At 41.4% G+C, this 18,219-nt stretch overlaps 1 protein-coding gene across 7 annotated transcripts in view; it reads left to right on the forward strand.

The window, feature by feature from the left end:
- Positions 1 to 18,219, forward strand: part of LOC121622317 (DNA (cytosine-5)-methyltransferase 3A-like) — a 55,923-nt gene that overhangs the window by 2,957 nt on the left and 34,747 nt on the right. For 5 of the 7 annotated variants that reach the window (XM_041959254.1, XM_041959255.1, XM_041959256.1 and 2 more), the window contains exons 2-4: positions 2,087 to 2,310; positions 9,632 to 9,739; positions 17,967 to 18,090. In XM_041959254.1, the coding sequence (XP_041815188.1) occupies positions 2,242 to 2,310; positions 9,632 to 9,739; positions 17,967 to 18,090 (301 nt within the window). In that variant the 5' untranslated portion in view covers positions 2,087 to 2,241. Of the gene's footprint in view, positions 1 to 2,086; positions 2,311 to 9,631; positions 9,740 to 16,017; positions 16,227 to 17,966; positions 18,091 to 18,219 lie in introns of those variants that run through there. The other 2 variants (XM_041959260.1, XM_041959259.1) reach the window with 2 other exon arrangements.

Consider the following 18,219-nt stretch of genomic DNA (forward strand, 5'->3'; position numbering starts at 1 on the left):
ACAAGGTGCACATTCCTCAATTAAGGTACAGGCAGGACAGTATATCACAATAGTTGCACTGGTTGGTGTCAGTACAATGCAGCTGCCATTTGTAGTCTGCATTGCATTCTGTACCTAATGGATTCTTAGAGGTAACACGATACTCAAACGATCCAAAGAGAATGAGAGGAACTGGTGTCAATAGAGCCCCAGAGCTAAATGTTGCCTCAAGGCCCCCAAGTGCCTTAATCCAGCCCTGCATAGCTGCAGCACTTCTGCCTGACGCTGCATTGCCAGATAGTAACACTCACTAAACAGACTACTAACAAACTTTGAGGAAATGAGTTAATTAATGAGTTAATGAGCTGAAGTGCGCTTATACACTTTGTGGTTTCCTGATTTAGAGAATAACAGACAAGACTTGAATCAGCCGTGTTTGGTGTATCAGAACAACTCATTTTGTCAAAAGATCTAAGTTCATTTTTTTATTGCAAATCAGTGAGCACAAATCTAATGTAATGGTAATCAAGGAGGAAAGGAGACTTGTGTGTCTAGATTTTACGGGCTATTTTTGAAATCTGTTTACCTTTTTGTCAGTTTCCATGCAGAGCAAAGTGTATTGAATGTGACCAAGAGGTGAAGCATCGTCTTGTTAGACTCCACCTTCCAGGTGACCGACTGTAAGCTTCCCGCAGTGCTCCTCAGCTTCTTAATTGGTCTTCCACAGATACGAGCCTCACAGCCAGATATGGGCACATTTTGTTGAAATCTGTCATTGGTAAACGCCCTTTAACAGACTCAAGAGCTCACAAAAGTCAACTTAATCTTCACCAAACCAGGGTTTTACACTCAAAACCTGTCCAACACTTACAAACCTGTCCCTGTGCCCTCTCGGCAGTTGATTACGGATTGAATTTCTCTTGTGCTCGCTCCTTACTTATGTCACTTATTAACTTCCTTGTAGCAAATTAATCGTAACGAGGGTGATGAGACAAAAGAGAGCCAAGATGAGTATAAGTACTTACAAGGTCACACACGGCTGGCTCTCCACTGAGCGCCTCCTTCACAGCTGCCCTCCATTTTCCCGCAGTAGCGCCACAGATGATGTGTACGCTTGGTTGCTAGGAGTCATGGAAAATGTCAAATTGGAGTGACGCAATACCTTTTGCATAAAGTAGCCAAAGTCGTTGCTCGTTACGCTTCTCAAATTGCTGTTTTCCTGTGTTTTATATCATCAGAGATTTAATCTCAGTGGGTTTTAGCTGCAAGTCAAGCGAAAAAGCCATTTCTAGATTAGATTCTGGGAGATTTTTATTATTATTATTCATATTTTTATTGAATGATTAATAAATGAGTTGCTGATAGTGGATCCTGGTAGTATTAAAACACACCTGGGGACCTTTGTTGCATCCTCCCCTCCCTCCCAATGCTCCCTGTCTGTCTCTACACAGCTGACAAACAAAACGAAAGACCAAGAAACGATACGATAGATAAATATAATGATCAGTAAAGCAAGTAACTGTGAGTTTAATGACTGGTTTGATTTGCCAGAAATCAGACAGAGTGTTGTTAACAGATTTGGGACCAAAAATGAAAGAAGCCAAATCAGCCTCTGTGTGATTTTTCCTGTTTTTTCTGCTTATACCGTCATTAAAAAAACAGATCTGTGTCACGTTTGAGGGAAAAATGGAGATTCTGGCCCCGTTTACTGGCAGTTAGAATGCAGCCATTTTGTCTAATGAAACGGGACAGTTTCATCCCGCCGCATCAATCACGCCGTGACGGCTGTGAAAGCTGCTCTGATTCCAGCAGATTCCTTTGAGAACACCTGTGTGTGTGCGTGTGTGTTAACCTGTTACTGCTGCGAGCTGGAATATTTGTGGGGTCCCATCCATCAAGCACAGCGCACTCCATAAAGATGCGCCGCAGCCTTGACCCGGGGGCTCCGTTTGTGAGAGGAAGAGGTGGATAGCCCGAGGAAGAGAGGAAAAGCGAGACGTTAACCACAGACCGACAATGATTTCTTCCTCAGACCTGACAAGCCCTCTTACTGTAAATCCACTCATGTCACGCCGTGTGTGTGTGTTTTTTGTCTCTCTTCTCCCAGGAGAGGGGGAGGACTGAGCGAGCGAGCGATCGTCCGAACGACCCGCGGACAGATTGAATGACGCTGCACCTGGTGCTTCTGAGGGCCTTTCCCATGTTTTGATTTGCACCATTTTTTTACTTTCTAAACTTGGTTTCACCGAGCCGCTCCCTGCCATGCCGTCCAACAGTCCTGCTGCCGCCGAACCGCCCCAGACCCCTGAGAACGACACCGCCAACGATGTGGTGAGAGATCACTTAGCTTTAATATATAGTATCATATATCACTATGGTTGCTGATTCTACAGCTGTACAATTACAATTATAATTATATCATGAAGAAAGTCCTTTTCCTGGGTGAAATTAGATGTATCAGAATGGAGCAAGTGCCCCAGCAAAAATAAAAGTGCTGCAATCAAATTTTTATTAATTATAGAAGCATTAACGTGCCATGTATTGAGTCAAACAATGCTGTCTATTCACATCAACGGGTCCACAAAACAACAAATGCTGCAGGATGTAGGGTCAATGTAGATGCATGTGTGTGTGTGTGAGCTGCATGTATTGCCTGGATGTTTAGACATGAAAATGTGCAGAAAAATCTAAAAGAAAACTTTAAATCTAAAAGCCTTTTTCAAAGAGACTACGATGGCTCCGTCTTGAAGTTAGGATTAATTCATTAATTAATCGGCAGATCTTGTGATCTTTTTCAGTATTTTTTTCTTTTGGGCCGCTTTAACACAAATTTAATGAAGTTCTTGAAGTGTGTCAGTTCATTAAGTGGTTATTAATTTCCTATAATTAAACAGTGAATATGGTTATTATTGTTCCATCAGCAGATCCGCATAGAAATGTTTGAAGTGTCACAAAAGTAAAAGTACTTGTTTTGTGTTGCTGATGCATTAATGTATCAGCAGTGTTTGAGTGCTGTACTGTAAGTGCATGCGGCACAAACTAGTTCATATGCTGTTGAGTGATTTAAATCATGGTAGTACGTCAGTTGTTTTGCATGCAGTTACTACAACCATAAAATAAATGTTTGCGCATAAAACATTATTTCCCTCTGTAAATACTGTCGTAAATGGCGATGCCAATAAAGATTAGTTAAGATAGCGTGAGATAAGCCTTTATTGGTGCCCAGAGGGGAAATTCAGGTGCAGCAGCACGAGCACAGAAATAAGTAAATAAGGAGAGAAAGTGAAAAATAAATAAATAGAGGCGTGGAAAGATAAGAATAGAAATAGAACGACTACGCAAGAGCAAGTCGACTCACAATGAGGGACGCAGTGGTGTGACTAGCAGCAGCAAAGTGTGGAAACAGTGCACACAAGAAGAACAGATAGAAAATGGAAAGAGTTCAGTAAAGTGAACACCTGAAATATTTTATTTAAGTCAAGCACTTAAATAAACACATTTTTCCACCTGACTTTTCCACCACTTGTACTACCCTGATCTCAGCCACTTGTGCTCTCACCGCTGTTGCTCCTGTTACTGTCATTATTGCTGCTTCTATCATGATAAATATTAAATTACTACTACTGTTATTTTTGCAGCCGCAGATATTATTACAACCACCGCCACTTTTACTACAGCTATCATTAGCGCTACTACTTTGGCTTCTGAGCTCGCAGTTGAGAGCTTTTTTTAGCCAACACACACAGAAAGTCTGGCAAGTAAGCCTGTGTGTGTCTGTAATAATTAAACTTACAGTTATTTATTTACGTTCACTTCAGTCCTTTCTGCATTCCACACACTCACCCGACCACATTCAGGTGAAACTAGCACAAGGTTTCAAGTCTCAAACCCTCTTTTTTTTTTTTTTTTCTTACCCAAATGAGCACGCACAAACACACACATTAACACACAGTCAGACATGCACAAGGTGAAAAATGGCTCCTTTCATTTGCGCCCCCGGAGCTCGGGGCAGCCCTCGTAAATCTGTGAGAAGTTTTGAAGTTCATTCTGTAGCGCTGCTATATAAAGAGCCGTCTTACTCGCTTACTTCCACATTCACACACTGGCAAAGGGCCAGCCAGTACAAAGTTTCCCTTATAGAGTGTGTTGTGCTTTTTAACTTCCTGAGACTTAACTCGGTCAAAGAGAAAAGCCTGGAGAGAAATCTGAAATACGTTCTGCTGACGACCACGGCAGTGCATTGCTCAGCCTCTGTACTCCTGTCCATGTCCAACTGGGCACATGTCAACCGCCATCTACTGTAGGTAATACACTGACCCATACAACCCCACTTAAAAAAATGCAAACTAACACTTGAAGTTAGTGAAGTTATTTATGAACGTCACTTCTCAACTTACCGACCCTTATTTGAGCGCATACGTTTCTATCATTTTTTAAGCTTGAGACTTGACTGTATCCTAAAGGTCCAGTGTGTAAGATTCAAGGGGATCTATCGGCAGAAATGGAATAAAAATATCCGTAGTTATGTTTTCATTTGTGTATAATCACCTGAAAGTAAGACTAGTTCTGTTTTTGTTTCCTTAGAATGAGCCTTTTATATCTAGAGATCTATCCGCCATGTTGCACCGCCATGTTTCTACAGTAGCCCGCAACGGCCAAACCACTGGCTCTATCAGGTGTTTTGCACCTGGGGCATCCACCGCAGGGGATGGTGATGCGAGGGGTTTTCCACCACCACTGAATCCTACACACCGGACCCTTCAGTGCACCAATCAGTCGTCTTTCCTCTCATTCCTTTGCTGCTAAGTGCCTCCATTTACGTATGTGCCCCCAAACTACAAAGGCAGTTTGAAGTCTGTCAAAAGATGCAGTGCGCCGTGGGGATGTGTCACATCCTGATCATGTGGACAGTGTTGTTTTATCCCGTCTCCAAAGCCTTAAAGCCACAGTACGCTCTTACGATGTGACTGACCAAGTCTAAAGGCAAAAGTGTGGTAAGTCTTCAAGGTGGGCCAAAAAAAAAAACCTGCCACCCAAGCCTCCTCCAAGCTGCGTCTAACTGTCCTCCTGATCTCTCTTTGAGAAAAAGTGCATCGTACAAGTAGGGAGAACAGATTGAGTTTCAATATAGCGTTTCACTAAATTGTACACTTGAAATGTGCTAAATTGCTCTAAGAATTAAAGAATAAGGCTTGAGAGAGAAGTTGAAACCCTGCCCTAGTTTGAACCTCACTGTACCTCCCCAGTCTTTGTGAAACAATGGGCATGACTGTCCGATTGTCTGGTTTGGAAATGGATGGAGCCCCCTGAATGGAATTGTTGGACTATCCGACAAGCTCTGTGTTTAAAGCTTACGAGGCCTTCGTGTCTCTGTATACGGCCTAAACTACAAACTACAAAGGCACCTCGGAGATAGTAAAAAGATGTTCCTGGGGTCTGTGAAAGCAGCACAATGTGTTCTGACCGTGTAGATGGTGTTTATTCCACCTTTAAAACCAAAAAAAGGCGTTGACATAGCCATATTGTTGACGTAGCTACTGACTGTATTATAACAGTGACCAGGCGAGAACGGTGCCTTAGGATTGGGGTAATTTCCAGTTCATTGTCGTGTGAATTGTGTGTAAATGCATGTAAATGTGTAAAATGTCATTTTAAAGACGGGAATTGCAAAAAAAAAAGGTGACATCTCCTGTACTGCTGATGTGTTTAAATGTTGTAAATCAGTGCAGAGGCTGAATCCAGACAAATGAAAGTCTTGTATTTGCCTCGTTGACTGCTTCATCAATTGATGATGAGGTGTGTAGTAGATTCAAAGTGAAACACAGAAAGGAAGAGGAAGAGGAGGGAGATAAAGAAAGCAGGAGGGAGACAGAGAGGAGGACGACATGGAGATGGGGTAGAGAGAAAGAGGACAAGCTGTCTGCTGCTGATGGGATCCTCCTCTGCCCGCCTGGTTTTCAGTCTGGTTGCTTAGCAACTGCGGTGGCCTAAAATAACCTGCCGGGAGACAGAAATAGACCAAAGATATATGGACAGATTGGTCAGTGTGTGTGTTTGGTGTGTTTGCGTGTGTTTTGACACATTCTTGGAGGGATTCGGTCGGTGGTTTTCTGGCTGTGTCTGTTTATATTTCACTTAGTTGTCCTCGTCTTTTTTTGACACTACATGATTGAGGACGCTTGTATCATTAAACCTTGTGCGCCTCCGGAAGCGTGTGTCGCGACACGGGCATATGGACAGCAGACCAGGCAGACAGGCGCAGGGCCATTACCCGTTCTAGCTGGTTGCTATGCTGATCGTCAGGGAAGTGACATCAGAATGTTTAGTCAGCACGGTGGCCCTGTCGGAGACAGTTGCTAAGCAGTTTCTGCACCTTAGCAACCACTCCACTGTCACCGCAACAGAGGGTCCAGCACGAGAGAGAGAAAAGGAGGAAGAGGGAACACAAGGCTGACAGCAGGTCAGGTCGGACTGATCACGACAGAGTCCAGACACAGAGAGGATATTATTATTAGAATAACTCAGAGTTACAGTGTGACACAAAACCCGACAGTTTCTCCTGTAGAGTGAAAGCACAACAAAGGACTGCAGCAGAGGAGGCTACACGGTGATGGGTCGTAAAGCACAATACATTAACACACATATTGATGGAGATAAGGAAGTTGCAGTTGATGTAGAGGAAGCAGCTCTCATTTTATTGGTGACAGTCTGAAGTGGGGTTTGATGGGGTCACATACAGCCATTCTGTTAATGCTCTGATGAATTAGACCATCGTGGAGAGTGGAAATGAGCAGCGCTGTTGGTGATGTTCAATTTGTCAGGTTTGCTAAATTTGTTTAAAACAAATTATTATTATTATTTTCTTCATTAACATTTTCTCAAGTAATTTTTTTATTTTTTAGAAAATATATTACTATATAAACAGTATAGATATGGTACCGTTAGGATGGAGAAGAGAGGATGTTATCTTAAGTGCGGCTGAGCGATGATGCAATATTATAATTTATTGAATTTCAGCAAAATCAATATGTGGTGATGTGTTAATAGCTTCTTATTTAAAAAATTATATGTTGTCAAATTGAATGATTCTGACCACAGATGTAATTGAAGTGAACAAAATCCATTTTTTGTTTTACACGCAAGTTTGATTTGTTGAAATGCATAAAAATATAACATAGCTCATTGCTTTGTTGGATGATTTCAGGTGTCTCTTCGCGTGACAGAATGTGTTCGGTCTGTTAGAGGCCTGCCCATGTTACTACAACCTAAGAGAGCTCCGTTCACAAAAAAATTAATCAATAGCAACTGATCCTAAATCTTAAATAGACCCGAAAGAAAACGATGTTCACACTGGCAGTTTTCTGCCTCCCATTTGTTCTAACCTGCATAGATGACTCCCCTGTTATCTCAACCAAGCTTTGAAGGAGCCGAGCAAACCTGTGCTTAAAAACAATATTTCTCCTAACTGCTACATTTAAAGCCGCCATGTTCACTTCAGCGCTACAGGAGTCGACTAGTTCTCCCTTGTAACAGTGACATTTGTTTAATTTCTGCCTGAGGCGGCGATGCTCGTAGAGAGAGCTCAAATATGAATAAAAAAACCTATAATGAAAATGACTGCGGCTGGCAAGTTCCTGCCTCCCGGCCAAAATACGATGCTCTTAAAGTAAAAGTCATCTCGCATGATCTCCATTCAGGATTTGACTGCGTAGCTAAAGATGCAGCAGGTGTTGCTTATTTTATCTGGCTCGTTCACGTGTCCTCTAGGGCCCAATAAACATTTTGCACAGACTCAAATCTTGCCCAGTGCTGATGTAAAAATAGAAACCGAGGACCTGACTCGGGTTCACTTGGACCCTCAAATTATTGGGGAGGGGGTTGCATTGATTACTGTGTGGGAGAGAGCAGTCCTCTGCCTAATTTGAGTGTGAATGAGTGAATATTTTGATCGTGAGTAATAGAGGAGGGGGCAAACAAACAGTGATTGGTGTTTGTGGGGGTCTTACTCCTCTCAAGCCACGACCTCTTTTGATTCTTTATTGCATATTCATTAATTTCTCATCATTATGTCAATAAAACAAGAAATCGCCCACAATCATCAGGTCGTGTTTCCTCTCCTAAACAAGTCATTATGTGTCTTTGACCAAATTCTGTTTAGATTAGTAGTGAGCTTTCAGAAGTAATTAAAATTAATAAGTATTAATGAGTATTGAGCATTTTTAAAAAGAGGCACCGACATTATTAAGTGGATCAGGTATCGGCCAGATGTGACTATTCTATGTTAAATACAGTTTCCTCATCTCTGTCCTGTCTAACCTTTTTGACCTGTGACCTCGTCCAAAGGAGCAGTGTCCAAAGAGACATTTCCTCTCTCACATGGTTTCATTTAAAATATTGTTTTTAGTCCAAAGAGGTAAAATTATCCAATATTTTATCCCAAAAAAAAAGGACTTCTTTCCTCTCCCATTGATCATTTCAGGACCCCTCAGACTTATCTGTTGACTCCTTGGAGGGGCCCGACCCCTGGGTTGGGAACCACTGGATTAAACCACCTAACTGTATGTAGAATAGATAAAATTAGCTCCACCTTAAAATGCTGATTACACATTAATGTATCAGTATTAACAATTTAATAATGTCATGTATGCTGATGTTATGTATCAGTCACAGGGACATTTGCTGCAGAAGGAGTATTTTTACTTTGATGTTTTGTTGTAAATACTTATGTGATTTTTGCTGAGAAGGATTTTGGGTGTTTGTGGTGGAGTAGAAAAGTTCCAAAAGCATTGCTGCCAACAACACGGGCATTAAGACCATCACAAAAAGTAAATTAAAAAAAGTTTTAAAGTGAAGACAGAAAGAGATCAGCAATCCTTCTGGTTCTCAGCTCTGCTTCTGACTCCACACGCTCACTAGCCGACACACAGGTGCAGCATGCTATTTTTATTTTCTATATCACTGTAAAATTACACCACTGCTATTCAACAACTGCTGTACTGTACCACTTTATCTCTACTATGAGCTGAGCAGAGGAACAAACTGCTGAGGTGAATTCATTTCAGTTCAAAGCTTCACATCAATATAAAGAAGTGCAAAACCCGTATGTATCAAGCTTCCTGCAGGTTTCTAAAAGACTGCAAGTGATGGTATAAAAGTCATACTTTTTATCCTATAAGAGATCCTGAACTGTGAATCCACGCTGAGATCAATCCAGAGCAAGTATTACAACATGCATCCTGTTTGCTTTACTAAACACAGCTGGATTTCATGTCTGCAAACATATAATTTACTGGTTTTGTCTTTCATATTTTGGCCGTGTATAGTTTCAAAACTGCTTTGTTAAATCACAGCTTGGCTGGGTTTTGACATATTTATTTTCCAAGTAGTTTCAAATTCAATTTTGCTTCTTTTCTTTCTCGCGAAAACATCATAAAAAGTGTGAAGTTTCACTTTCTAAAAACTTGTTCTTCAAGCGTGAGCTGCCCTCTGTTCATCTCGTCCTGTTTTGCAGTCACTGCCTCTGAGTGTCTCTAAACCACGTCTCTTTGAATCATTGCTGCTTTAATGTGGCCTCGCTGCTGACATCAATTATAACTCCATACAGTCATTCGATTGGCTCCGTGTTTGATGTGCCCTCTCTGTAATTGGCCAGAGTGAAGATGGAGCAGACCAGGACAGTCCAGAGGAGGGGACGCCAGCGAGCCCCCGCAACAAGCGCAGAGTGGGTCGTCCTGGCAGGAAACGCAAACAGCTGCTTCCTGTGAGTACTGTAATTACACGCTGTCACTGGCCTTTTATCCTCTTCACTGCGGCAGAGTGATTGATTATCTTTTCACCTATACAGCATTTCCCTGTCTCACATGAACAGAAATGATAAACATGCATGCATTATTTCCAGGAACACTTTGCTTCACTTTTATGCGTTCGCACACGCTGGCTGCCGAGTGGCAAACCAGTTAGCTCGGCTTTCTCTGAACACAGAACAGTAGGCACTTCCTGCATTAATTAATTCTCACATTTGAGTGTGTTTGACAGATAATGTGTCGGAGCACTTCACAGCCACCTCACAGCAGCTTCCTTTGGTTACTTTTCCTCTGCTTTTACATGTTACACCAAGGCTTTCCTTTTTTTTTTTACCAGCAGTGTGTCTGAGAACAGGGATTCCTCTACACATTGACTGGCTGCAGAGCTTAACATTCAATGGCTATACCCTCCTTCAACATGTAATGCCAGCTTCATTTCCTCATAATTTTCTCATCCGCCTCACAGTCTGGCTCCAGTCACCACATTTTCCACATATTCGCTGCTACCACTTTGCTTAAAGTTGCTCGAAAACTATGATTTATTTGAACTATTGTAATAAACCTCTGGCCAAAAGTTCTTCAAATGTTATGATAACATTGCTCTCACCAAAGGAACGGCTCAGTCCAAAGAATGTGGCAGCAGCTTTAAAAATAAGTCCGAAAAGATCAAAGTCTGTTTGTCAAATTTATGTGGAAGAGAAAACACATTTAGGCGACCAGAATGCCGAAGTGAAGGGTTATTACCCAAACTGGCTGTTGTAGTCATCCGCCACAGCTTCCAGCTGAACTTCCTGGTTGAAATTTGACCTGCCATGCTTGCTATGGCTCTGCACCCTCACGGTTTCCCTGTCCAAAGAGGGACTATTTCCAACGTGGTGGCTAATCTGGCAAAACTATTCAACTTTCAACCTGTATGATTGTCTTATCTGCCACGTTCGTCTCCCCGTCAGACCTATTTTTAGCGTCTCAAGATGCCTGTAATTACTCTGGTGAATACAATGATATCATAGCAGAAAGAAGTGATGGTCAAAGCTAGGGAGGAAAGACCCAAACTGTTATAAACTGTAGCTTTTGCTAAACTGGTCTGTACCATGTTTTTTGTTTTACAAATCCCTTTGTGGATGTGAAGAGCTCATTCTAACGCAGTGAAAACACAGCGAGTTTTATAGATGGAAGAAATCTGTTTTTAAAGAGGCTTTAGAACGAATGATAAACAAGATCACCACAGACACCAGTTAATCAGTTCTTTATTGACAGCATGCTGTGTAACTGTTATAGACAAGTCATGGAGATTTGTACATAAACCAGTGAAAACACAGAAGACACCCAACAACAGTCTAAGTCAACGTTCATTCAAAGAATTAAATAAAATGACACGTTGGAAGGAGTTTACGTAGCTTCAGATGTTCAGTGTGTATGAAGTGAGAGCTTTGATTGATCACTGGTCACTAATCTTTTTAAACAATAACCAGCACTGATCACAGGACAGAGTATAAAACCCCTTCATACCTGCACAGGTGCACTTGCTGGACTTTTCTTTGCAAACATGCATAAACTACTCCTACACTCATGTTTACGAGCAGTTTATGTGCACATTGTTTCCAGTTCTGCTGTGTTTTTGTTATTTGTTCAGTGAATGCTTTTGCTGAGAAAGTTGGGATTGTTGTGTTACTTTTACACAAGGTGAACATGTTACTTACTTCCTGTGTGTGAGCTTGACTCAGGGTTTGAACTGGCAACCTTCCAGTCACCGTTAGGCGAGCAGTAATAAGCTGTGAGTGGCGTTACGGAGCTGCATTATTACTGTAATGACACCGTCCTGTATGTTTCTTCACTCTGTCTGACTTCAGCTCTTCGGCAGCTCCTCTCCTTCATATTTCTCTCTCCATTCATCCTCTTATCGCTCACCTTCTGTGTGTGTGTGTGTGTGTGTGTGTGTCTTTGTGTCTCTGTGCTCACTGAACTCTGTGGTCGAACCAGCAAGTCAATATAGCTGATCAAACAACCCCAGACAGAGAGAAATACCGAGCGAACTACTGTGAGTGTGTGTGTGTGTGTGTGTGTGTGTGTGTGTGTGTGTGTGTGTGTGTGTGTGTGTGTGTGAGTGTGTGTGTGTGTGTCCACTTGTGTGTGCATTCATGTGTGCAGGAGAACAGGTCTGATCATGCTTTGATGTCTGAGCTCTGACAAGGTAGGCAGGATTAATGTGGGTCCTGTCACACACGCACACACACACAGCTAAACACGCACACACACACACAAACACACACACACACACAGATGAATACACACACAAACACAAAGCGTGCACATATAACACACAGCTGAAGACAAAACATATTTGTTATATGTAACTAAAAACTCTGCATGTCAGTACGTTTTGTTTGTTCTGCAGTACCAGAGTAGTTGTAATAACACCATCAATCACAGTACTTCAGTAGTAGCAGAAGTAAAAGTAGTAGCAGTAGTAGTAAAGACTAAAATAATAGCAGTAGTGGTTATAGCAATAATATGCATTGTAGTTGTTATTGTAGTAGTTGTATTATTGGTCATAGTGTAAACACAGTAGCAGTATTTGTTGAAGTGTTAACTGTAGCTGTAGTTGTACAATAGTAGTAGATGTAGTAGTTGTAGCATAGGAAGTAGTGGCAGTAGTATAAGCGGTGCCAGTGGCAGAAATAAAGTTGAATTAATAGTAGTAGTACTAGCAGTAGTAGAGTAATAGCAGTAGCAGTGAAAGTGGTAAAAATGATGGCAGTAGTAGTATCAACGGTGGTGGTATGACAATAATAGTGGTAGTTGTAGTTGGAAAAGTAGCAGTAGCAATATAATGGTAGTAGTCGATGTTTTAAAAGTAGCAATAGTAGTAGTTGAACAATAGTACAAATAGTAGTAATGCTGGTAGTTGTATAATAGTAGTGGTACTGGTAGCCTCGGCGGTAATGTAATAATCGAAGTAATAGCAGTAATTGTTTAATAGCAGTAGTAGTGGTCGTGGTTGTTGTATAATAGTGGTATTAATTGTTGTTTTGGTAGCAATAGTTGTAGTAGCAGTTGAAGTGGTGATATAAATAAAGTAGCAGTAGTAGCCGTAGTGGTAGTAGTAACTGTAGTACTAATAGCAGCAGCTGTATAATTGGTACTAATAGCAGTAATAGTAGTAGCACTAGTATAAGTCAAAGTTGTTGCAGTGTTCGTGGAAGTAATATAGTAGTAATATTATAATCGTTTTCTGAGTAGGTAACATAGTGCTTACCGATGATGATAGTACTAGTACAGCAGTATCATAACATGTAGTAGTTGTGGAACATACACTTATAACAGAAGCCTCTTACCCTGCCAACAGTATGTTACCCATTAACTCTCTCTCTCTCACACACGCACACACACAGACACACACACACACACACACACACACACACACACCGTGGAGTGTATCCAGGAATAATAATAATGCTAACTATAGAGAGCAGGGAGGGACGGAGCCTCACTTTCTCTCCTCTGTCTCCTTCACTCGCTCGTTCTCCTCCATTACCAGTAATCACACACACACACACACACACACACACACACGCACACACACACACACACACTGCTCTGAACACACATATTGTTACAGTAATGATGATACTTTCATGGATAAGTGGATTAGCTGAATGATCCTGAACTATTTCAAGCCTCCATCTTTTTTTTCTTGCTTCTTTCACACTCGTTCTTTCTTATTTTTCACGGCTCCTGTTCAGTTTTGTTTTTATTTTTGTTTGTTTGCCCACTCACAACACAGTAAGTTCGGATAGGTGTCGGCCTCCTCCTCTCTCTTCTTTCCTTTCTCCCTCGTTTCGCTGCCATGTGCGGAGCAGCTGGTGGGTTTTTATGCATGTGTGTGTGTTGCGCTTGTGGCTTTTTGCTTAAACATTTCGGAGCAGTTTGAAGTACAGTAGGACTAAAGGGGATATGTTGGCACTTTACCCAACATTTATGTAATGTTTTTACATGAAAATCCCCTCATAGCCACTGTCAACTAACAGAAATAATGAAACTTTTCATGCACACCAATAACTAGATTTTATCCAGAGTGAAACTGATCTATGAATACTGGAACCATCGTGTAAAATATAAGGTCTTAATCTGGACTAAGCATGACTTGATCACCATTTGGTCTTGGCATGTATGCAGCTTTCTCTAGTTTTTCTTGGTGTTTCTGTTTTGCACCCAAACCACAAAGGTCACAGAGACGCTGTGGAAAAACTGTGTTTGTGTTTGGAGCATTTGACAAAAAGCGTCATAACTCGCGGCTAGTAGATTAAAAAAAATAACTTTCTTGGGCCTAAAACGAACCAGCCTTTATGTTACAACTAATGCTTTAATTAACTTAAATGTCCTCTGCGCTGTTAGGAACCACACAGATTAACTTTCTAACAAGTCTCAGGTTGTTTAGGAAATTGGATTCCAGCAAACAATGTAAAGACATCTATTAAACCATTTCCTTAATCTGCGTATTTACAGTCATTGAACTGAGAAATCTACTATAAAAGTAGTTGAATAAGATCCAATCTGATGGGTTTTTTAAAGTAAAGGAGATCTGTCACACCTTTTCTAACTCATAAGCTGGTGCATATGTGTCAGCAGAGATCAAGATCTTTGCATGTAAAATCCCCAAATGTGGTTAAGTGGATTCTGTTGCATCATATAAAGAGGTGTTTCTGTTATGTAGCCAAACCTCATTGATAAGGGCGACATTTGATGGTTCCAGCTTATTAAATGTAATAACTTTAGACTTTTCTTTGTCATACATGATGGTAAACTGAATATTTCCCGTATTGGACAGTTGATCAGACAGAACATGACATTTAAAGGCTGTACTTTGGGCTGTGGGAAAACGATTAAAATTAACATAGAGGTGATTCAACACCTCTATAAAACAGTTTCAACAGCAACTGAGCATTATAACCTTTATGCATTTATTGCAGAATTGTTGTATTAGGCCAAATGAACAGCTGAGTGTTGCATAAATTTGCTTTATCTGCCCCACTTCCCTCTTTCACTCTTTGAACACAATCATACTCTGGTAGACTACAGAAGGAAATGGTAAAAAAAATAATCATTAGAGACAGCAATGTTTAGCTCAATGCTTGAGGAATTGACTGTTTGTGATGTGTCACCGCGGTTAGGTAAGGTTTCAGGGCTGCATCTTTATTTACTTTTGAGAAATAACTTTGTTAGCTTCAAAGTTAATCTAGCAGCTATGGATAGCTCCTTTGGCCGGCCTGGCCACAGTAGCTATCTCTATTCATAACCAAAGCTAGCTAGCAAAACTGCAGCAAACAGCAGAACTAAACTGAGAACAGATCAGAAGTATTGAGCGGGAAGATGAAGAGCGCAGGGGAAAACGTGGCAGCAGTTAACAGTGCTGTTCCTCGAGAGGCTGCTTTGTGTTTTTTTGTCTGACTCACACTGATGTAAATCTGAGACATGTTCAGTTTGGGCACTTCTCCAAATCATGTCACGTCCAAAAAACATAATCTGGACGAGATTCACTGCTACTGTGATGTGCTGAAATAAAAAGTGCCTGCTGTGCACATATTTCTGCACATATGCGTTACCTCCATCTGTCACACTGATATTGGAAACAGCTACAATACAGTTTGGCTTATCATGCATTTATTTGCTATATTAGCTTGGTTGAGCGCTTATTTTATTATTTTTTGGTGCACTATTGTTTTATTGTTTGCTACATCCTGTTCTCTCTTCAGCCTCCCCTGGGTATCATCAGAGTTTCATCCAACCCAAAAACTGCCCTTGGTTGGTTGCTATATTGTGCACACAGCTTAGGTTAGACTCAGTAAAGTCAGGTACTTTCCACGCTGTCTGCCGCCCAGGATCAAGGTTAGATGCAGAGAGAAGCAAAGTGCAGGCCAGCGAGTTGTTTGAAAAGATGACAGACAACACAAACCACAAGTTTACATGTTAGCAGTTTACAGGGGGTGCTGTGTGTGTTTATGTGTGAGTTTAACACTAATTATGACTCCTGTTAAAGGTACGAGATGAAGTCTCTCAATACAACTTTAAAGCTGCATTAAGCAATTTCCTTGACAGTCACCGAATGACTCTGTGCAATGTGAATCAGCACTGTAGTCTGCAGCCTGCAGCCGCGTTGAGCGCATAGCTTTGGTTCACCGGCCTAAATGAAACCCAACCAATGCACCTGCTCTCACAGAGGGAAGTGTACAGGCAGCTCACGCAAGCTGATTGTACACTTCCTGCTTAGCGCAAAATGGCGGAGAGGCCAAGTGGCTGAAGAACGTCGAACATATAGCAATCCAAAGACATCCAGATATTTTTCTCAGGAGTTGGTGGACCAAACAAGGGCTGAATTGGATTTACATTCGACATGTGACCAAAAAGATGACTGCAAGTCCAGATTCCTCTGTTTCTGCTGAATGTGTAAGTAGTCAGTTGTTTGCTTAAAAGTTAGCTGTAGGGGCTGATATTGTACCTTTTTGCCTCCTAATGTTAAAAATTGCTTAATGCAGCTTTAATCTCACTGTGGGGTTTAAGAGAAGAAATGCTAAGGCGTTGTGTTCGCATCAAGGGCACGTGATGGTACTGCATGTGCACAAGATAGACGCTGACGAACTCATTTTAATTTAATTTTAAAGAAACACGTTACTTTCATCTCCGTTAATTCATGCCATGATTTTGATTGTTTTGTGCGCACAGTTTTAAAAATCATGTGAGCTAATTTGTAACAGAGCGCCTGGTTGATTTTTATGTAGCATGTGTAGCTTTTCAACCACTTGACTTAAGGGGTTGAATTTAGTCGAAGTGCTTTGAGTTATGTAGTTCGAATGTGTTGTGTCTTTTATGCTTCCTGTCATTCGTGGAGTCTGTGAGATGCTATAAACAGAAATACAGTCATTTCACTTTTGTTTCAGCAGTTTGTTTCCTGATGGTTTGCCCCGACGTGAACATCAAAATGTTGCTTTTCACATATGCAGCTTCTCTGCTCAGACTTTTAATGAGAGTTGATGAAGACTTATTAGGTGCAATCTAATTATCTGATGCCAACTCTCAAATGTAGTGAGGTTTAGTCAATAAGAAACAGTGGAAAATGAAATTTAGAGCTGAAGGGATGCAGTATGTGCAGACTGGAGACATAAAAACTCTAGAACTGGGGTGATGTAACGGCGAAAAAATGGCCTTCTACAGTACATGCACATAACTTATTTTACAAAAGGGCAAGCACACACACAATCCACCATCCCTGTTTGAAAGCCTCGTTCCTGTTCCAGTGTTAAAAGTGTGTGCTGGTGCAGTTAAGTTTGCCCCGAGGCCCTTTCACTCACCTTTTGTGTTCTCAGCCTTTTACGGGCCTTCTCACCTGCTCATTACAGCCTTTGCAGGCTTGCGAGCCCAAGCTAACGTTAGCGTAGCCTTTGAGCTTGACATTCACCCCTGCTCTCCGCTTTCTTACTACCGATCTATAAAAATGTGTTCGCCTGTTAGCGACACACACACGTAAAAATCCTGCTGGCCTTTAAGAGGGGACACATGATCAGAGTTCAGCATCATTAACGCTGGTGAGCAAATGGATAAGACATTGAGAGGCAAGATTTTATGCACAGGAGATTGTTTGAATGCATAATTAAACATACCACATACTGCCATTACAGTATTTTGCAGTATAATTACAATACTCCTGTTTGAAAACCCTAAAATTTGTCGAATTTTTCCGGTTATTTTACATTTTATGTCATCTTAACCTAATTTTATGAGGGGTTAGCGTCAGTTAGCACAAGGAGTCCCTCCCACATGTGCTCATTAATCATTAGCACTGTTAGCGACATCAAACCTGCCCCTCTTATTTCATGTAAGTGTGTGTGTGTTTGTGTGTGTGTTAATGGGAGCTGGGGGGTGTTTATTGTACTGATCCTATGCAGACACACTCTGCTGGATGTACCTGCTCTGCATTGTACTAACAAGAGCAGACTAATAGGTATATGTGTGTGTGTGTGTGTTGCAGTAGGTCTTTGATTGTGTGTGATGCATGAGTTTTATGTGTGTGTGTGTGTAAAGCCTGTGCGTGTGTGTATAGTTATTATGTCTGTGAAGTCCTTTGATGAGTCTAGACGAGGGCCAGCAGCAGTTTTCTCAGACCTAGACTGTGTTCTGTCTGTTTCCCAGGAGATGGCGACCTCTGACCCCTGCGCAAACGCCCCCCCAACTCCGCCTGAGGAGCCGGAGCCCTCCCCCTCCCCTCGCAAGAGGCGTGGGCGTCGGAAACTAGACCAAACGGCAAAGAATAAGGGTATAGATTTAATATAAAGTCATTTAATTCTTATGATATAACTTTGCCCATATATACAGTAATTGCAATGTCTTTTATGTTTTTAACATTTTAGATGCTTTAATGTTATGAAAAGATGACAGCTATGAT

This window comes from Chelmon rostratus, chromosome 18, assembly GCF_017976325.1.
Source record: "Chelmon rostratus isolate fCheRos1 chromosome 18, fCheRos1.pri, whole genome shotgun sequence".
NCBI classification, from domain to species: Eukaryota; Metazoa; Chordata; class Actinopteri; order Chaetodontiformes; family Chaetodontidae; genus Chelmon; species Chelmon rostratus.